At 39.7% G+C, this 22,810-nt stretch overlaps 2 protein-coding genes and 1 long non-coding RNA gene across 3 annotated transcripts in view; 2 read left to right on the plus strand and 1 right to left on the minus strand.

Moving 5' to 3' along the window:
• Window positions 1-13,771, minus strand: part of LOC124121627 (alpha-1,6-mannosyl-glycoprotein 2-beta-N-acetylglucosaminyltransferase-like) — a 29,757-nt gene extending 15,986 nt beyond the window's left edge. Inside the window, exon 1 of the mRNA XM_046484663.2 lies at window positions 13,706-13,771. The gene's annotated coding sequence lies outside the window, so the exon portion shown is untranslated. The remainder of the gene's footprint in view (window positions 1-13,705) is intronic.
• Window positions 8,935-9,643, plus strand: LOC124121619. Its single transcript, XM_046484651.2, has 2 exons — window positions 8,935-9,120; window positions 9,344-9,643. The coding sequence occupies exons 1-2, from the start codon at window positions 8,935-8,937 to the stop codon at window positions 9,641-9,643; spliced, it is 486 nt and encodes a 161-aa protein (XP_046340607.1).
• On the plus strand, window positions 11,847-16,134 carry LOC124121628. The gene is made up of 3 exons (XR_006859062.1): window positions 11,847-11,859; window positions 12,607-12,698; window positions 16,088-16,134. It is a non-coding gene; the product is annotated as an uncharacterized LOC124121628 (long non-coding RNA).
• The last annotated feature ends 6,676 nt before the right edge of the window (window positions 16,135-22,810 follow it).

Raw genomic sequence — 22,810 nt, forward strand, 5'->3', positions numbered from 1 at the left:
TTGCCTGTTCGCCATCGAACACGTCTCTAACAGTTTTATAAACATTATCATTTTATGCAAAAGATATGACTTCATTAAGTCTTGTAATCTCATCATCGAAGACGTCAGGGTTACGGCCTTGAACGTTGCCAAGATCATCGCATATCAAACTACGTATTTCCTCTATTAAACGATGGGCTGTCTATTAATTTCGCGAGAGGCGTTGATCCGACGTGTATTAGAAACCTGACTTGTATCAGAGACCCAGCATGTAATAGAGGAAATATTGATACGTTTTACAGTTCCTATGAGTGATCGATCGGCAGTATTTTCTTTATTAATTGAAATGTAGGCCATTGATGTATTCATACACGCGTTTTGTGTGTGAAAAGTGTTAATGGATTTAAAAGAGGTTTCCGTAGCAAAAAGGGAGCCTCTTTTAAACCAATGAAACATTCTTCAATGTAAGGATAGAAATTTCATTGAAGCGCGTGTGATTTCCTGTAATTTTGTTACAGAATGTGCCAGTTGTTGTGCCAATTACATTGGCAAAACTTGAATGGAATTAAAAGACATTCATTGTCATATCAAAGTACATTTGATCATTTTCAGAGGAACTATTTCTGTTTTCCAATTCCAATAACGTAAAATCTCTTTACCCCCTTTCTTTCTATTATGTCCTCTTTTCTTTGTCAATTTCTAAATCTATCAGTTTCAGCTCTCTCCTCTTTTTCTCTTTGAAATATCCAATTCATCCAACACTCATATTATACTGATTTCATAAAAATCCCGGTTAAGGTAAGAGGACGTAAAAGTCCTCGAATCGTCCTCGTGTCGTTCTTATACAGGTGCAGCCAGCCTTCGGGAAAATATCGGGGGCACGGTTGTCCCAGTCTTTTAAGACAGCCGCAATTCGCTGTACAGATTTGCGCCCCTTTGGCTCGCCAGAAACCCTTTTTTGTCGATTCGATTCAATAAGGTCACGGTCATGACTATAGCCTGCCGACACCTACCATTTTTATCCTTCCCAAATTATCGAAAAGGTATGTTCTTTCACACTTCTTCGGCATGGACTCGGATAGAAATGTATTGTAGGTTATCGGCTCCATCGGTATGTGGATCGCTATCGCGATTAAGAACATTTCTGACGTTAAATCTTTGATGCGTTCTTCGTGTTTTCGAAGTGTCAATGTGAAGTACACAGATTAACAGAATGAAATGTCAATGTTTGGACGTAAAGCAGACTATTCGTTTGGCAAAATATCTATGGCTACGATTTCCTTACGATAATTTTGTGGCTACGATATTTTCGAAAATCTGGGTCCAGACTTCCCATGTAGATAAGTCAAGAGATATCTTACGGCAACCTCAGGGATTTGCTCCAAAATAAACAATAGGAAAAGAAAATTAAATATTCATCCTTATTCAAAAAAAATATTGTTTCTTGATATTATTGCATCCATACTTTAGGCCACATACGAGTGTAACTGAGAGCTGCCCCATGTTAGAATCTATGTGCACACACAGTACACGCACAGGGACACACACGCAATGTTCAAGCAAAAGACTATTGTTTAGTGAAAGGCAACAAGACGATGGATCTAGAAACAATACGTTAACCCAGAAATCTATACGCAAAGGAATTCAGTGAGAAACCAACACACAACCAACAAATGGTATAAAATTAACAATTGCATCATAAAATTAACAAGGTTTACAACTTAATAGAATGGCGGGGCGGTCGGGTAGCCTTGTGAGTAAAGCGTTCGCTCGACACGCCGAAGACCCGGGTTCGATTCCCGACATGGGTACAATGTGTGAAGCCCATTTGTGGTGTCCCCCGCCGCATATTAGTGAAATATTGCTAAAATCGGCGTAGAACCTCACTCACTCACCAACTAATAGAATGGCAGTACATAATAGAGTGGTACTACAAAATCCAAAGGCAGTACAATTACAATGGCAGTATAAAATACTGAAAAAAATGTCAGTTATAATAATATTCACCAAGCAGCAAAAGTGGCCAAGCTTACAAAATAGACCTCGGCTGGAACACAATGATCTACACACATCCGCTAGTATTGATGTAATGTGAGATGTAATGTGAGATGCGAGAGGCCAGTACTTGCGCCGTTATATAGGCTAAATATCTCCCATAAGGTTCTCTACAGTGCTGAACTAGCCGGACTTTTCCAGAGAATTCTAGATGAAACTTGACTCCAAAAAGCATCTAAATATACTTTAACGTAACTGCATAAGATAATAATTTGACAGTCCTGGCAACTAATTATTGTCAAAGCACAAAGCAATGAACGTACGCGTCTACTGAATCTGTCTACATTAATGACAACAATCCATATGATTATATATACAGTCACACTGTTCAATGTGTAGCCTAGCCAACATTGAAACAATAATCCAGAGATAGTGACACTACCACACACGAGTAGTCCATGTAAGATGAGTACTCGACATCCCGCGTAGGGAAATTATCCCAAATCTATAATGCTTGCGCAATAAAAATCACTATAGAAGCATGGAAGGCACAGCAAATAATCGATGATAACTGAGTCACTTGTGTGCGCGTTTGATTTCGTGTTTTTGAAATATATATCGCTGACAAATCCGAGTTTGTCTAGCTATCCGAGTTTGCCGCTTGGTCGGCGAGTCGGCGCTCGCCTATATTAATCGGTCGGAGGATGAATCGAACGCAAAGAGATGGTAAATTACGTGTTTAATGTTTACTATTTATGAAAAAGGAAACGCCAATGAGCCAGGAAAGTATAGATCTATTACATTATTGGAAGTTGCAGGAAAAATATTTGCGAAAATGATCTGCTCCAGATTAACATCATGGGCTGGTATTGAGGATAACATGATGAAGGAACAGTTGATTTTCGGAAAGGATTTCGAACCTCAGATAATAAACTGACAGATAAAGGAAACCTTACCATAGTTTGAAATTAGTCCAGTTTAAAAACCACAAAAGATATATGCATGAAGTAAAATGCATTGAAAAGATCAAAATCTCAACGAAATCAGCATGTAAAGTAACAGTCATACAACAACCGATATTGGCATATCGACAGTTGGCCGAATTGAGGTGGGGCAGCAAAAACAAGCTTTCATGGTAATGGACACACATCTAAAATCGCTCAAGTTCAATGACACGTCACATTATATTAATAGTGTGTATGACTACCCCCTGCTACAATACACGCACAGAAAAAGTCAGTCGTCTGATGACGTCACGTGAGATACGTCGCCAATGGCTAATCGTCTTGGAGGGTCTGGATCAGTTGTTTTGGTGGAGGATGTCTCTGTCGAACACGACGATCCATGACATCCCAGAGGTGTCTATGGGGCACACGGGGAGTTTGCGGGCCACGGAAACACGTTGGCGTTGTATGATTCGGGCCATATGAAATCTGGCGTTGTCATGCCGATAAAGGACACCACGTGGGAGTTGTTGTCGAAATGGTAGCACAATCGGGCAAAGAATGTTATTCATGTAACGCCAACTAATTCTTCCCTACACCACAAAACCCCCTCCACCATACGACACGACCTCCTGGACGCACAATGCCGTCGTTCGTCCTCCGTTTCGGCGGTAAACAGGCTGTCGACCATCAGCTCTGAACAGACAGTACCGGCTTTCATTAGTGAAGACGACCCTCTGCCACTCACGACGCTGCCAACGACGTACAGTCCAGGCCCATCTCAATCCCTGAAGACGATGTTGCGCTGTTAATAACTGTCCTCTGTGGGGTCTGAAGGTCCGAATTTCTTGAGCCCTGAGTCACCTGGCCAATGTCAGTTGACTAACCATATGCCCTAAGGCATTCGTCGCTGAAAACGTCACTGTAAGGAATCGATTCCGGAGATACAAAGTACGCAAGTGCCAGTCTTCATTGGGCGTAGTTACACTGTTGCCTGTTTGTGGCCTGTCCGATGTCTGCCCGGTCTGTCTGTAACGTTGCATCAGATTAGTCCCACAACACGGGATCAACCAAAAGTTCCAGCAATGTGGGTATGGATGGCTTGTAGCTTTTAGTATCACTAGATACTGGCTATGCCGATTATTTTTATATGCAAATAAGGATTACGGCAGGGCTTCCAAATGTCACTTTTTTTCTTTTTTCTTAATGATATTGTAAAACTTTTTAACACAAATGAATTACAATGGTTCTCTTGGAAATGTTTATATTGCTGTTAGCTGACGATATTGTCATGGTTTTCATTGGTTCATATGTGTGTTAATATATGTGTGACCTTCCATAGGAGTTCACGTGCATATGTAATAAGCTAAATATATGTCTGTGGTTTTCATTGGTTAATGTGAGTGACCTATCATCAGAGGTCACTTGCATGTGTAATCAGCCGAATAGTACGCTACATAATCTCACATATGAGAGCTGAACATGTTGGATTAAGTTTTTGTTCTATACTTTGGGTGTTTTTTCCAAGTTACCACCTTGTTATTCTTACCAGATATCCACACCTTTCTTGGATTCTAAAGTAATGCATTTATTAATAACAGTTACGTATACAGCCTTCACCTTCACCTTCACGGCGGGATAACTAGTTGCGGTTATCGTTCGCGTAGTATCGCTGGAAGCACATGCGTCTCTCTGGCTCAGCTGCAAATCAAATTTCTAGCGTAGCCCCAAGACACTTTGCGTCTAAAGAGTTGGATTCGTTTTGTTGGATGTTGTTGCATGCTGTTCCTGTTTGTTACTGTAACTTATTTTGCATACTATTATTCTTTTCAGCAACTGTTTTCTGCGTTTTCTCTCTCGTTTCAGGTCAGGACACGTTACATCTACAACGCAGTAATGGCGGTAAGAATTGTACCAGTATTAACTATATGCAGTGTTAAAGTACAGTTATATGGTTTACTGATATCCTATTCGCATTTCCTTGCAAAGGTTTATGTATTTAACTATGTTCAGACTCATAAGTAATATTATTTCATGTTCATTGCGTTACTAGGCAGGCGCGCGTGACAGGTGGCGCCCAAAATTCATGGCGGCTACAAAACGTTTAGAATCTACCATTATTAAAGGACTACATATTTCAGATGTTATTCCAATTTATATGAGCTGTGGGTTCTGGTGGAAACACAATTTGCAAACATTTGGTGCGTTTTTTGTCATATCAGGCAAAAATGGGGTTTATCATGAATACCCAGTGTAATTAACTAACAGTCGGGAAATGGTGATCATGACTTGTTATAAAGTCTATCAGCCTCTCTGCTATCAACAAACATTTACAAAACAATCACTTTCACCAGCACTTTGAGAATACCAGGGTCACGTGATTGTATTTTGGAGCATTTTAAGTTGTTTTGGACTTCAGAGCTTGAATAAATTTTCTGCCTCCGATGCATACTGCTGAAATGTAAACGAAATACGATATATATATATATATATATATATATATATATAATTATTTAACAACCACAGTATATTTCAAATGCCACTTCTACATCTAGAAAGCTAGCTGGTTACAGGCTGAAGTTGCTCTGCCGTAATCTTTTCATTTTGTCTGTTGAGACAGAGCCCGGCTTGCATACCGTCTATGTAGACTCGTTGACCAATGAAAATCAAAGACATGTTCCTTTGCCGTTAGCTAGTAGTAGCAGTAAATGTTAGTCTCCAGAGACGAAGTGACCGTCTTTGTACCTACTAGTCACAGCTCACAGTTGCTAACAAATCTGTGCTAGTAGTAGGTAATATTTCCTGGATCGGGTGACGCTGATCACTGTGTCGGATTAACGAGACTTTAAATGAGTGATTTCAGTAATTCGTTGCAAATTAGGTGTGTCGGAGTCGGAGTGCGAGACTGTCGGATTAAGGGGCTAAATAGCATTGATTTAATCGGTTCCTATCATTAGTGTCGGATAAAGCCGTTTGTCGGATTAACGAGTGTCGGATTAATGAGATTTGACTGTACTTAACAAGAGCCAAGAATATCACTTTTTTGTATTTGTAAGACAAAAAAAAAAAGAACTCTAAACATAACATCACACTATTGCAAGATGTCGGAGATAAGTGATTGTGAGCATTTCCGAGAAGGATCCAGGCCAAGCTCAGGGAGGATAACTGGATCAATTTTATCTACTCTGACACGCAATGTCAGTACACACAATGCAGAAGCATATTGCTACGGATTTATGATTCTGTTTCTTGATGTGTATGTCTTTCCATGTCTTGCTATATCAAATATGCAGATATTTAGAAGTCTGCTTCAAAATACCAGGGCCCGACTGTACTTTCAGTATCATTCAGTATTATAAATATTTCTCTTAAGGTCGTTCTGACGTGACCCGTAATGGGATGTCCTCAGATCTTTGTTGAGCGATAGCGAGAACTAAGATCTGATTTTAATGAGATTACAGATCTTTTAAATATGTTCACACAAACAAAAGCATAAAATTATTAAGGTATTATTATTAAATTATTATTATTATTATGAACTTCATACCTTGTAGCATGCAATGACATCGGTCCATATAATGAAGTATGCAGATGATTAAGCTGAAGATTGGAATTCTGAAGAAACTGCCTTAAACATACAAAACACCAATTAATACCACTTTGTTATTGATATGTGAAACAGTTTTGTTGATAGTGATATTGAGTAAGTAATACAAGTGATGGTCATGATTGTATAATGCACCTGTTTTGAATATAACTTGCATGAATAAATTCAACATGATGTCGACAAATTATGAAAGATGATTATGAAGGCAAGTTTTATCATTAGCAAAAATATGGTACATATTCTTGAAACACCAAATACATAATTAGGAAATAAAATTAGGACAATGATGTTTCAAATGAGACGCAACAAGCATACTCAACGAGCTATCAACATGCAGAATGTGCAAACATATTTTGAATGAAATATGCCTTACTGGTCCTTCACTTTTCACATCATTTGCACTGAATCAATTTATTGTCTTTATACGCGACTTGATTAAAGTTGAAACACGTTTTCCAGTATGTTAATATATATACATAAAATATGTTAGTGTTCGGCTACAAATTCCTTGGCGATTTATGAGATCGGACGGGCAAAATAAGCTAAATTAGTAAATGCCGCGTGTGGACGGCAACACGTGGGCGACAGTAAACCTGTAGACATGGTGAGATGACATTAACATTGAGATTGGGGATACTATTCTGCGATATAATAAATCAAAACTAAAAACAGTTAGGCTACAATAAGAAGAACATTATTGTGCATAGCCGAACAAATGTATAAAACGCCTTACGCTTTGACTGACGGAGCGCTGATCCTGGATGAGAAAGGAGAGGTGAAGGTCATGCCCAAGCGGCCCGGATTTGTTGCGAATAATGTTTTTTTCTAAGTGGCAACTCTTGAAAGCATATGAAACAGTTCATTCCTACTTAACAAAATTTAGTTGTAAATGAATACATGTTGTTGTTTTTTATGTAGTATTTCTAAACTGAAGCGATGGAATTACACGTCGATGTTAATACGGTTACAGGCTGCATAGGCTCTGCGATTATGTGCAAGGCGTAGAGACGAAGCACAGCCTATAACAGACAACAACCCAAACGACGTATGTAATTAGGTACACTGTGAGTGGTGCTCTATTTGTCTGCCATGTTCACCCTCCAATGTGCTGGAAAGACTGAGGATGATGGGATGTTAGCTGCCTTTGCCCATTTCCCAGTTGATAAAGTCAAGAGTTTCTTGGTCCGCTTTCGAACTCAGCCGCCATTTTGGTTTGATAACGAAGCGACCTCACTCAGCGATTGGTATGATTGCAAGCGGCTGAAAGTTAGCGTCCTGTTAGGCGAATTGCTGTACATCGCTTGCAAGCGATTGGCGCTTTGCAACGCCCCCTTATCCGTGATTGGAAAATCAGTTCTATTGTTATATGGCGTCATGCTTGGGATGACGTCACTACACATTGCCTGTGATGACGCCATGTAAGTTACTTACCGACAGACACAGCGATCAGTCGAAAACGATGGAGCCGGATACCATAGAAAATGAAGGTTTTCTTATGGGGGATTCATATCGGCAGAGGAAGAAACGGTACACATGCATTAAACCGGAAACCTACCTTCCATATTGGTTTAGATCACGCGATATTCATATCCTATGATAATCACGCGCAAAAAAAGGAGAAAACGAAAACGGAGAAAACTAGGTAAAAATTAACATCAAATTTTAGCTCTATGCACGACTTCTGGTCATTAAACTAGACTGTGTTTCTTTAATTCTGTTAAAATGGAATAAAAACGAAAAATGTAATGACTTTGTATGTTTTTCTTACTGTGGAATTGTGGCATGCTGAACATCGGACCGTCAGAAAATTCTGAAGGTAAGTGGTTCCTGATTGGTCAATTCAGTTCAGACGTCAGTGCATAGTAACTGCCTTATTTGGTAAAGCTACTACTCAGAGTTTACGATGAGCGTCTCTTTTACACGAAGCTGTTTGAACTATACGAAATAACGAGAGAAAAAGGAGACTTTTTGTGGTATTTGCGTGTAAAATTGGGACGGAAAAATTTGTGCCAAGTGCCGGATAGGGTGTCGTGCCTGGTTAGCGAAAATCCAATTTTCCCTAGTATCAGTAAAGCGAAAACCCAAGTTGGGGTATTTGTCCTACAAAAGCGAGAAATGAGTAATTGCTATAAAAACACCGTATAACCGTAGTTTAGACTAGCGCCCGTGCTGTTCAAACAGGAGAGGAGAGTAGAGGAGATTTACTAGAGAGTCGTTGCGTAATAATACAGTTGGATGTTTAACACAGGAGAAGAGATGATCAGTTTCTTAATTGAACAAACAATTAGTTTCTCAGTTGATATGGGTTATGATACCGATGAGTTTAGAGGAGAGTCGTTTCTTAAGAATACATACAGTATGTATTTGATGGTATATATAAAGTGTGCCACTGATTTATCTATGGTCAAAATGGCTAACGCACAAGTTCGAGTGCCCATGGTTGATACCGTGCGAGGTGGTCAGCACTTATTTTATGAGGGATTCAAGTTTCGTTGTAAGAAAAAGGTCCGTGAGAAGAAGTATTGGAACTGCGTTGTTGCTGCCTGCAGAGCGTCGGTGATCACTGAAAACGGCATTCTTCAAGCGGCTTTGCAGGTAAGAAAATAATGCACATGATCATGATGATAATAATCTTAAAGACATAGACTCAAATGACTTTGCTTAACAAACTATTCAGTTATTTATTTTACTTATTTATACTTATTTATTTTACTCTCTGCTCCCGAACAAGTCCGAAGATACGTACACCAGGACATTTGAACATTTACGTCTAATGGCTCAACAGCAGAATTGTTACTTCAATCCAAGAACTTTCCAGTTAGACTTTGAAATCGCTGCCCACAATGTTGTACGGAGTGCCTTTCCCAACACTTTGATCAGGGGCTGTTATTTTCACTTCACCCAGTGCATTTGGCGTCGAGTACAGAAGGAAGGTCTGGCTACGGACGACAAGAACGATGATGAAGTGCGACGACTGGTGAGAAGAGCCGCAGCCTTGCCTCTGCTTCCCTTGGACAAGGTCGACGACGTCTGGCTCCAAGCCATCGCTGACAGTCCCGCGGGTCGCAGGGTCGCAGCCTTCATGGACTACGTCACGACAACGTGGGTGGAATATTAAAGTATTAGAGTTATTAAATTTGTTAAATGTCAAGTACTTTTGTGCAACTATACTATAATTCAGCATCTAATAAATTACTACTGTAATTACGGTATACGCATTTCTGTGTTTTTCTTGTAATTTGAGAGTCCCGGTATAGCAATATCCCGTGTTTACTGTAGCGTGACCTGTCGTACTGTAGCTTCACGAAAGCGAAGATATTTTAGAGTTGATTATGGCTAGGTTTCGCTCTTCCGGCCCAGAACCCCGAAGCCATGGGACGAGAATCGTAGGAAGAATTAAGGAATTTAAAATAGATATATTGCAATGATTTGATATTTTCAACAGAAATTGTCAAAGTTACCGTCCTGTATGACGCCATGACTGACGCAAAATCACGCACAACGACAACGGTATTTATCGGAATTTCTGCCTATTTCTGTGTGTTTCAATGAAAATTATAACAACAAATAACAGTACATAGGTTGTCATTTTGTAAAAGTCGGTCACAGTTAGTGATGTCATACGTCAACATTGTTGTACATATTTGGTAATTTCTTTGAGGTGAAGGTCCTTGAATGAGAGTGCACACGATCATTGTATCATGCTGTTTACAGTTTCAGTTATGATGTAGATTTTGCATATCTTTTATACATTTTTTCACACAATTATTTCACTTTGGATCTTTTTTAGTGTTCAAAATGATATCATACATAAATATAGGCCACGACATGTATGAACGAATCTTTGATCATCTCCTGTTTGTTTGAGCATTGTTTACATAACAATTGATAGCTAGGTTTATAGTGCCAAATACGATATTTCTTTTCTTTGGACAAGTGTTACAAGATGAAGTATAAATGTAACTGCAGCATTTACGTATTTCTGGGGATGTGTAATAGTCAATATTATAAGTTCATATCACCAATGTCCATGAATAGCCGTTTCATTTTATTTTATAACTAAAACTGAATATATTACTTTAACAAAATGGATAATATTTTTCGGTAAAATATATGCACACATTTCTGAAAGAATTGTCTTGGTCTTGGAATTGTTTTTTTTATGTCGTTTGAACAGTGATATCTAACGATTCGCCAGGTGCGTGCGTTAGTCACAAACATTTTACGAATTATCCCTCTCGTTTTGCATTATATAATCAAAAGGTTCATTCTTTTTTCAATGTTGTGATCACAGGATAGGAAACATCTAATGGTAATATTATTTGAACACATGTGTTGTGAAAGATGCTTCTGAAGAGCAAGTTATGCATCCATACGCTCCTATGTCAACTCTCTTTTTGAGGATCTATTTTATTCCGCGATATAGCTGGTTGTTGTATGGCTGTCAGTGTAAACATTGAAGTCACACGTACTAAATAAAATTGTGTTAAGATCTTGGCCTACATATCCTTTGAGGTGTGAAATTGTGATGAAAAAATTATAAGAATTGACTTTGACTTTGTGTGAGTTCATTGGAGTATGAACCTTCATAGAGTGGGGGCCAAACTGTATGAACGTCGGAGCTTGCGACTCACACAAAGTGAAGGTCAATTCTTAAATAGATTCTCGCAAACTCTTAGAAGTGTCTTTTTATAAAACAGGTTTAATATTTGCAGTTAAATTTACACCATCTGACAGGAAATTTAATATTCCCCACCTCTGCGTAATTGTATAGCCAGAGGTAGATCTAGTGCCCCGTGAGCTCAATCCTACATTAGGAATAAACATTTAGCGAGCCTTGGCGAGCTGAATACATAGTGTTTATTCCTAATATAGGATAATTACCATCTTCGAACACACAAGCGTGATAACCTCTTTATCACATAATATCATTCATTAATTCTGTGCTTCAAAATCGCTTTCCCTCTCTCACAAACATTACCGAAACATTGCAATTTTTTCCTGGAATGTGCGCATTAATATTTATTACGTCACAGGGTGATGTGTCAGTCGGACAGTGACAGTAGCCAATATAGTTCCATGCAACTGAAATCTGTTTCTTATAGAGTGTTGAAGCAACATATATACGCAAAACAACAATTGTTTTTAATTGCATTTCGCGGCAATCCATCGGTCTGTCCGCAAGAGTAACAGCCCTTTGTCAAAGGGAAGCTACTCTAACCCTAGTCTATCTTCGAGACATCACGGCCACGTTCAGACGTTGCTGACAGTCGGTCTGTCCTGTCATAACTTTTAGAACTGTAGTCAGATGTAAACACAGCGACAAAACGAAAGGTAACAATTCAAACATATTTCTACCAAATCCAAATATTTTAATTTGTGGAAAAGGTTTTAAGCCGCAGAGGTCTACAAGCACAGTTATGGCTACGGATCCTGCTTGGCTAGGCCTAGTGCCCTAGCAAAATTGTTTCGGAATTTATATGTCCAAAGTTGCCAAAACTTATAAAATGCCTTAGCTACTTCACAGTTAGACCCTGATTTTCAGTATATTAGACTGTTCTTTTGATAATGATAGCAATTATCCCTGTAGTTTATCCAGAATCCCGATGGTTAATTCTGACTCGATTGCCGAATGACGAGGGCGACGCCATGTTTGTTTTTAAACAGCGAAAGTAGTCCCTACTTGACCTTTGATATTTGCATCTCTATTCGCATATGACCCCCAACGGATTTCGTTTTTATCCGTTGGCTTTATCCTGCCGAGAAACCTACCCATTATATGATAAAGAAACATATCAGACCAGGCACTACAATCCTTAGCGATTGTTGGAGAGCGTATACTTGTTTGAAAGACGAAGATTTTGAACATTTGACAGTAATTCACTCTCTCAATTTCAAAGACCCATTTACGGGCGCCCACAACAATACCATAGAATCGTCGTGGGGGAACTGAAGAGATCATTACCCAAAACGGGAACAACCACTGACATATATTGTTCATATTTTGAGGAATTTTGTGTGCGCCGAAAATATTTAGACCAAAGACAGGATAAATTTGAAGGTTTTCTTGAACTTATTCAGCTAAAGACGATGACATCATCATTCGCTAAAGGCCTCTAGCCGTTGTTCAAGACAACATGAACGACAGTTTAGACGATTTTCAACTATAAAAGGTAAGTAATTTTAAATAAGGTAAACTTACCCTAAACTTACCCTAACCCTAACCCTAAAGAAGATAATAAACCGGGGATCCAAGGGCTAAAGAAGTCAGTATAAAGAGGTAAGGATACTTGTAGCGGCAGTAAAATGGCTGCGATAATTCAGGCGCCTTGGCTGCTGAGGGAGTAGTTCGCGCACATTTTGTGAGCACAATAAAAGATGGCGTAAGTATCCGGTGTAATGCATTCTTCCCGAAGAAACCAGTATCGAAAGACTCTTAAAGCCGAATCTTTTTACAATAATTTTAAAAAATCCAAGAAGTTCCTCGTGTCAAGGCTCTGCATCCCGAAGTGGGGAAGCCTGAAAATATTCAGGATTTTGTCAAAACCGGCAAATCTGATGAAACTTCGGGGAACGTTTATAACAAAAAGTACCGATATGCAATCCCTGCACCGACGATACGGTTCCAAAGATGAAATGATAAAAATAATCCAGAGAATGCGCCAATATCTGCCCCACATGTAGAATCTGACATAGATCTGAGAATCCGCCAATATCCGCCCTATTTGTGGAATCTAACATAGATTTGAGAATCCGCCACGGCCGCGGATCAGTGTTTTTTTCCATGGATCTGAGACCCAGGGAATGAATAAACAACGGATTTTAGAAGGCCATGCGAAAGATCTCATCGTAAGGAAACAACCTCGAATGTCTTTCTTGTATTACGCTCTGCATAGTATAAAAATAAAATTAACTGCTGCTTGTATCTAGTCTATCATCTGTGTATCATTGGCGTGTTTTTCCTGTCGTAGTTGTGATAGGACATTTCCGTTGGAAACCCTGGTATCTAAGAACCTGTAAAGACGCAAAACGTCCATGGTTTAGTCAACTTCGCCCTCCCGAATACCATGCAATCTGTCAACACCGCACCTCGTAAAGTCATGTTTCACTCACCGATGGCATGACACGATAGCATTGATGGATATGACACTTGTCGATGTGACTATCTGTCGGTACTTACATTAGTGGTAATAGTCGGTTCCCTTTGCTTTGCTCTCCCAGTTCTATTAGTTGTACAACACCCAGGCGCCCCACCTGCAATACCCTCTCACCGAGGTGTAGGCAAAACTTTAAGCGACAATGTCACTGGTAGCACGTGGATACAGAACTATATTAGCCTGTCGACTTCAAAGCGAGTGACGACAATATGTGTGAAGGAAGATTCACCAATTGTCGACTGTTGACAATTTCTCAATAAGTGCGCTAAAATTAAAGGTAGAGCCACGTCACAGCTGGAATGGAATTAACTCTGCAGTCTCTCATATCAATAAACTTATTAAAATCGCTCGGGATCTGTAACCAACGACCCCCTCTCGGGTGATGGTTCATTCCACACGTACTTATTAAATGAATAAAATAAAAATAATTTCCAAGCTTTCGTGTCACGGCTGACGTGTTGTATTTATCCATGTAAGAGATTGATAATTTGTGGCTACCAAACCACATAAAGTTAACTCGTCGTGACAATGAGCAGATGTCACGTCAACACGGGAACCTGTTCACAGTGAACAAGTTTTATCGTATTGACATTTTCGCTTCGGTTTTATGTCTCACCTAAAAAAAATCGTGTTTAACCAATACCAGCAACAATTTTCACGCAAAGAAGGGAGGAATAACGTTGTTTCAAGAAATATTTGTCTATTCTATTGACACCATAGATTAATTATCGTTGAAAGTATTCCGTCTGACAAATAATTAATCTGCAATACTGATAGGGTACCCTGACCAATTTGGCTGCAGTGTAAACTCTGGACCTGCATCGTTCATGACCTAACTTATATGATTGGAAGTTCCATTCACATGTCAATAATTAAATTTTCGTTGTGTTCATTGAAATTGCTGCATTCTGATTAACTGAACTGGTCACGTGTTATTGCATTCATTTCCCCACTCTCCTACCCAGAGCTCCATGCGGCCGGCAGCTAGCCAGCATAGTACCTCTGCCACAGACCAGCGCCATGTGACGATTCGTCACATCTTTCACAGTCCATTCAAGATATTGCATATGCTTTTCATCCGTTTCATGTTTGACAAAGCTACACATTTTCATAAAAAAATGTCAAAGAATGGTTACGGTTCAATAAGAAAGTATCCTAATACGTGAAAATCTACTTGTTTTTGCGTAGTTATCCTTTGTTTACATTGGTTGTACGGCTCCACGTGCTGGCATCGGAGCCCAACAGAGAGCTAGCGAAACGGTCACTTTGATGTATCAATATATATTGACATGCAACTCACTGTCGCAGTTGTAGTAGCATATCTATATATTTATGCAAAACAATATGTAAAGCGCCCCCAAATACTTGCATTAGTCCGATCTATACTGATTTCTGAAAAAGCGCGTTTGTTTACAAACAAGAGAAAAGTCAGATCACGTGTTATGCAAATTAGCCTGTGGCAGTGGTGCTATGCTGAGTCACCACTTGCGTGTATCGTCATGCACAGGACATTTAGCAACATCCATGCACATTCTTTGTCCAAACTACCCTTTGAAACCGAAGGCCGGAATGAATGAAGGAATGAAACAGCAAACGTGCACGCTCGCGCGCCTGTTTTTTTTCATATCTTCGGGTTTCATTTCTAACTAACATTTTTCAAACTGTGTTTTCCCATTATCAGGGAACTAATGTTCGAATCTGACGGTAACTGACCATGTCATTTGAAACAGCCGCCTTCTCCGGACATATTTCTTCCGGTTCATTATGTACAGCCAGACTGTTGCAGTTCTTCTTGCGTCTTGTCTCCGTTGATTGGCTACTGACTGTGTAGGCGTGTCAAGCTATGCGCATAAATTAAACGATCGCCTGATTCATGTCACGCCACAGTATGTATTCATACACCTAGAATGGAATCAATCTCGTAATTTTTGTCTGTTTTGATATATTCAATTGTTTTTGGTTAAACTATCGTAGATAAAACATGTTTTACGTTGTCGAATTTAATTATAAGCATTGACGATTGGCATAAATTAAACGATCGCCTGATTCATGTCACGCCACAGTATGTATTCATACACCTAGAATGGAATCAATCTCGTAATTTGTGTCTGTTTTGATATATTCCATTGTTTTTGGTTAAACTATCGTAGATAAAACATGTTTTACGTTGTCGAATTTAATTATAATTTTTTGTCTGTTCATTGAGGTATGAATCGAAAAACCGATGTGCAAACTTTTGTGCAAAAATGGAGGAGATAATATATTAAGAAAAAAATAACGATAGTCCGAGACATTCTCATGTCTGAAGATAATATTCTATTGAAAATAGTGTCAGAAGAAGGGACCAACTTCTACACATGGAAATATGTCAACACATCTAAACACTCATTGCACAATCGTCTCAGGGGTTTCAAGACAGAGACCAGACCGAGGTTCCAGGACGACGTGAAATCAACCAAGCGGGTGATTGTGAGAATCTACGTTCATAGAAGATTTCAGTGGATGAAGTTGAAACTGCCCATGTGATACAATATATTGAATCCTTACTGACATTGTGTTTCAATTTGGAGTTAAGCAAGATCATTGGACGTCTCAGTGTTGAATTCTGCTGTGGTTGCTTGATTAAGAAGGAGAACAAGTCTACTCTTGTCGTGACGTGTATAAGACAAGTCAATCAATACTTTAACATGGCTCTGTCTGAGGGCAATGATGACCACGTGACTGTTTGTCAATATCAATGTACCGATTATCGCAATGTACAGTTTAGGACAGCTCTATTAATCGACCAGTTTAAGAAATGTGTTGTAAAAAAGTGTACAAATAAATAAAATACATTGCCTGCCGTGCCCACGGGGAGACATGAAGGAAATAGAACGTATGATTTCTTCATCACTTCAGCATCCATTCTGTCAGCAGTATCTATATATCGGCAGGGTCAAACTGAAGTACACCTTTGACATTTTAATCAAACTATAGAGACTATATGACAGAACCAGTAGCACAGCGGATTTAAGCGAAACAGGTGTGGATGTTCGCCAATGGTCGTTAGATATAGGCTGGCGGATACACCGAGGTAGGAGCATGGATATCCCACAAACACATTGAATGTACATGCCGACAAGAGGCAATAAATCAAGATAACACATCCATAAACGAGAATAAATGGGTAAGGGTAACTTGGCAACATGAGGTACGGTGAATTATCAAATGAAGAATAGAGGTGTTCGGTCAGTACACCTACAGATAATACAAAAGAAAACATGAAAAAGAGATGAGAACCATATATTTCTAAATGTTCGTAACATTAAATGCAAATTAACACGTGTCGGCATTAAACGTTTTTAATTTGGTTTTATGTAATAAAGACTTCTCTGTTCGTCGTGTTGCTCATGCTATGGGCTTACGCACTGAAGCGTGTCCAATCTGCAGATGAAGCAGGTGGGGTCGCGGTTCACGGGAATGGGGCAATTTCCTTGTGTAAACTACGGTTTGGGCAGTTCCGTAAATTACACACGACATATACAAAGTTGCAGAACAGTATTGTGTGTTGCCTTGGGAACCACAAAAGTAAAAAAAAACGTTAAAAAATCCTGGTCAGCAAAGGCATTTTCAGAACTTCAATGATACTTTGAACAGTTTATGAGTTACGCTATGGCAGAGAACCCTACTCCAAGTTTAACTCACCGTAAATCTTAGTAAAAATGCCAGATCAAAACGACGCAACCAAGAGGCTCGAGGAGAGGCATTTGAAACAATATTATAAAAAACACGTGATACAAAACTTTGCCGCGAATAAACGCCGGGTTAAAGTACCTTATTCGGACATTATAGTAAGTCCCGTATTCAGCCCCCACTCCCACCCCACCTCTAAAAACGCGTACAATGTTACAATGAGCTGAGGAACTCCGTAAAAGAGAGAACGTATACGTACTGCACATATAATTTATTACGTACATCCCACGGTGGTATGACCATTTTACATTGCCCGAAATGCGATTTTATAAATTAATTTTGCACTTTAAAAATACTCACCAAGGCATAACCTGAATATGTCGCGCAACTGAAGTAACCGAAGAGGTGCGCGTGATGACGTGGGGATTCCGGATTAGAATTAGCCACCTGCAACGTATGCTTGGTGTAAGAGTCTTCAGCAACCCATGCTTGTCGGAAGATGCGACTAACGAGACCGGGTGGTTGGTTGATGCATGTAATCGTATCGCAATTGCATGGATCTATGCTCATGACGTCACTGGATTGTCTGGTCCAGACTCGATTGTGTACAAACCGCCGTCGTACACCTGGAATATTGCTGAGTGCGGCGTTACACAACAAACAAACAAAACATTGATTGATTATTATTTACTGGAAATACAATAACAACTACACTGGAACACTAGACTGGCTGTGTCCTGTGTTAGCTTAGGATTTCCGAATGATGACTTTAGTTTCCAGGACAACAATTCCTTATGTCACAAATCTTACAGAGTGGGTGGAATGGAAGTACCACCAAGAATTAAAAGCCTTGAATTGGTATCGATACATTAATAGCACAGTAAATGTTCAAGCTGTTGAACCAGGGATGCAACTTAACCTGAAACATTCACAAGCGCGCATAGTGTTAACCCATCAAGGCAGTTTTAGGACACAACCTGCAGTTCTCCTAGCACTTATGATATCTTTAAAATTAGATACACTGACTCAGTGTAATATCAAGGTGTATCTGTGAAAACAGTATAACTACAATTACATGTAGAATCCAGTGTCCCTCATCATGGAGGTACAAGACATTTTGTCTTCCCTGGCACCAGTTAATATCCGAAGCTTGCACCAGTCTTAGACACGTAATTGTACACAAAAGGACACATAACAAAGCACTTGAACAATTTGGTACGTTTCTATGACCCACTACAAAGTTAGCCAAATATGATGATACACTTTACTCTACAGTCTTTCGGCTATAAAATCTGGTTTAAAAAATAAAAACTGCTCATCAACAAGAGAGAGCAATTGGTATGGTGCAGTTGGGGGGGAAGGTACGCGCGGAGCGCAAGAATCACGATCACCAAGTTGATGAAGAACTGCAGACAGGCCATGAAGGCCGCACCTTGTACCCACGTAACAAATTCCTCCCTGTGACGTCACCTGCACTGACTGAACATGGACGTGTGATCAGTCGTCACACCATACTTGACCGACTTCGAGAGCCTGGTTTCAGAGCCTATCGACCAATCAGAAGAATTTCGTTGACGAGGCAATATCGGCTTTGGCGTTAACGGTGGGTACGCCGAGTTCACCGTTGGAATGTCGTAACTGGCAATGTGTGCTATTTTCCGATGCGAACATATCTCAGCTGCTCTGGGCCGACGGGAGAACTGGGATCTACCGACGTGTGGGAGAAGGAACGGCTCCTTATTGTATTCAGGAGACAATGGGATATTTTCGGGTGGGATATGTGGCCGACAGAGGACACATCTGGTGGTCATTAATGGAAATCTTTATCCCCAGTGTTACATTGACCTCATGTTACGTGTATCCCGTCGTGGAACCGTTTGCAACGCATCCCAAGGATCTGGGTTCAACAGTACACTGCAAGACCTCACACAACTCGTGTTGTACAACAGTTTCTGGCAACGATCAACGTTTCGCCATGGCCAGCCCCTATTACCAGACTTGCCTCTCATAGAACATTTTTATGATCATTAAATCTAATTAAAATCCGATCTTAGTTCTTGCTACCGTTGAACAAGATCTGAGGACTATGCCCAGAAACAACATGTGACCAATAATCAATCAGATCACCCCTCAAAATCAGAGTTTCACCAGCTTACGGTCTCAAGTACACCCCCATATTGTCATCGATGTAGCGCACATCTTTCACCTCTACTGATCCCACATCAAATCATGATTGAGCCCCCTCCATGTTCGGTTACGATTGAATCCTGAAAACTTTCTTCTTGTTTACGCGAAGTTTGGGCACGACATTCTTTGAAGTCTAGGCAGTCTGTCCAGTGGAGGTCTGCCCATTCCAACCTACCTGCTTGTGGTTTTGGGTCAGTGGGATCAAATGCATACCCTCCGTGCCCGGAGACCAGCCTCACAGAGACGATTAAGCACTGTCTATGTAGAAACGTTAACGCCAATTGCGTTTCGCCGGTAATTTCTGAGCGTGGTGGCAGCAAGTGTTATCTCGTCTTGCTGTAGTCATGATAAAACCTGTCTTCCCGCTGTGTGGTGAAACGCTGTCGACCACCTGCATGTCGCTGGGTAGCTGATCCAAACGTCTGGTATCGATTCCATGCCCAGCTGATCACACTTTGGCTGACACCAAAGACGTTTGCGACGTGACGTTGTGTTGAGACAGTCTCAAGCTTGCCTAGGCATCTGCCTAATTCTTCGGTCGTCAAACGACGTCTTTGACGCCGAGGGGTCAGAAGAGCATTCAGTTGTTGCAAACCTTAGTAGAAAATGTTTTGTGATATCTGACTATGATGCGCACAGATCTGTCACGATACATCCAAACACAGCTTTTCAAGCACCAGTGTGCAACCGTGCCCACGACTGCATGCCTCTGTCTGTTCATTATGAAACTGAGGTCCTGTACGGGTTACCCTACCAATGTGTCCCGGGATATTTAAATCTCTATTTGTTAGAGGATTTTTTATATCATCAAAATCTTGATCCTAAGCAAACTTCGAGTGGTAGCAGAAAAAGTAAATTTGCTTCATATAACATTGTGTAAATAATATCTGGTTTTGCATCTGTAGCGTCGGGCTGCAGTGTGGTGATCAGTGAAACGTAGGACACACGTAATCATCGAACACGCAGATGTGGTGCATAAAGATGAATTTCGAATGGTCTGCCGGAAAATAAACATAAACAATGTCCCTGTATAGATGGGAGTCATGAGGAGAGATTTTGGATGGGTGTCGTTCATCTTTGGCGTCATGATCGGCTTCCATCGTCAGCGTTCAGACTGTTACACATTAAATTTATTAACTACTCTGACTTGTACCGATATCCAGATTGCCTTTTTACCTTAGACAACCGTCTACCTATGGGTAAAATGCGTTGCTTGTTCACATATCACCATTCTTAGGCTTCATTATAATGATACATTGTACTTAGTTTCATTGTTACGCAACTCCACGAGATATTTTAATTCCATTTTTAAACAAGTTATTTCTGGATATTTAAACTTCCACTTGGAGTGAACCTGGGATAATATAAAATAACAGGATTGAGGTTGTCGATTGCCATCTGTAAACCATCAATAGTGCGCATCCTCCCTCTAATCTGGACTGACATGTCCATGTGTCTAGCCGTACTGACATTCGGAGTACAAGATCACCATAGACAGGGGTCTCGTTTTACTGCAGAAAAGTTGGTCGAGACTTGAAGTTTCTACGTCGCATGTTTCATAGACAACTTGTTGCTACAAACTGACTGGGAAACATGGGGCCACACAATAACAACTGCTACAAGCAACAGCTGAAGTGGAAGGAACAATATTAATATCAAGACTTATTAACTAATTAAAAGTCATCCACGTAGTGGGTCTTATAAATAATGTTAATAGAATATAGAATAAGCCTACCATCATATACATGTCTTCGTTGTAGTGCTGTTACTGTAATGTCGGTATCAAACGGGTAATTACAGACTGCATGTCACTCTTGTGATGAACAATCTCTAACTCTTTGTTTGAATACATTTACTTTAAAATTACAATCAGCAACTTCTCGCACATTTTGAGTAACCATGAGTCCAAAGGACTAATATGCATCTACAGTGTCGAGTAAAATAATCTTGGCTGTCCAATGTTCAGACCTATACACACGTCCTCGATCATTAAACACAATATTTGTAGATATTTTATGTATTAATATCCATTACCCATTTACCGAGGTACTCATGTTCAATGAAGATGCTGCCGTAGCTTTAAATCATAATCAGCTGCACGGATAAGGTCATCAGTATAATTATAACAAAGCAATAATGTTTAACATTTCCTCGGAAATGAAAATACATTAAGCAAAACAGCAAACCATATAACCAGGAAGTTGCATTGGTGGAAAACAATAACGGAGTATGGGTACATGTTGGCATTGCGTACACCACCAGAGCACCTGAAACAGTTTCATAACGTTCTACCTTTAGCAATAATAACTGCTGATTTAATATTGCCAAGCATACTTTTATAACATTGTATAATTTACCTTGAACACCATTCTGGAGCGAAATGAGCAACTTATTTATATTAACGGTATCAAAATCTATTCTAGAATCATTAAATGAACAATACACTTCCCCTTTACGTGTAATATATTTTTGTATCACAGCTAGAACAATGAAAATGTGATCAGTAGTGAGTAACCCTTCCTAAATCTTGCTTTTCCTGTTACATCGTAAGAATGTGGACACAAATCTTATCTAATATGCTTCTACGCAAAGATAAAATATCCATATATCTGTTCATGAAGCAGATTTCATCTGTACAAGTTAAACATGTTTTCATGTTTGACTGTGTTTTGGGATATAGATTTATTCATATATGCGTTCTGAATGTTAAATAACTGCTGATATGCTCTTTATATCTAATTCCAAATATTACTTAATTCGGTGGTGCTTACCGTTTGCTTAAGTGTTTATCTTACATTGATCTTCTTTGATAGGCATTTAGAAGTTGGAGTACAAAGTAAGGATGAGAATTTATGGATGAACAACTTCTTTATTACAATTAAGATAACGGTGTTAGAACCTGCACCGAAACGTCGCTCTTAATTGTAATAAAGAAGTTGTTCATCCATAAATTATTATCCTTACTTACATTGATCGCTGCTCCGCCCGTCATTGGATTGTCCGGCCCAGGCCGTGATCTAACTGGAATATTCCTGACTTGGGAGATAGTCATCATTGACTCTGTTTACATGGTCAACGTCATTAAAGTTCAAAATCTAACAGAATGCCGATAACACGTCTCAAACAGCGTTGCAATCTAGTCTTCCAGGAACTAACAGGAGTTGAAGCGACAATTTATGCAGCAATTGTCTATTAGAATTTGGCAAGATAAAGACATGACTACAGTATCAAGTGAATCTATGTAGAATGAAGTTGTGTCAGTGAAGGTG

Source organism: Haliotis rufescens, unplaced genomic scaffold (genome assembly GCF_023055435.1).
Source record: "Haliotis rufescens isolate VD_foot unplaced genomic scaffold, xgHalRufe1.0.p SCAF_4, whole genome shotgun sequence".
In the NCBI taxonomy this organism is placed as follows: domain Eukaryota; kingdom Metazoa; phylum Mollusca; class Gastropoda; order Lepetellida; family Haliotidae; genus Haliotis; species Haliotis rufescens.

Excerpts from the sequence above, each read along its gene's own strand:
- LOC124121619 (XM_046484651.2), top strand. The coding sequence starts at position 8,935 with ATGGCTAACGCACAAGTTCGAGTGCCCATGGTTGATACCGTGCGAGGT. Across the intron at positions 9,121-9,343 it reads TTCTTCAAGCGGCTTTGCAG|TTAGACTTTGAAATCGCTGC; the intron begins GTAAGAAAATAA and ends AGAACTTTCCAG.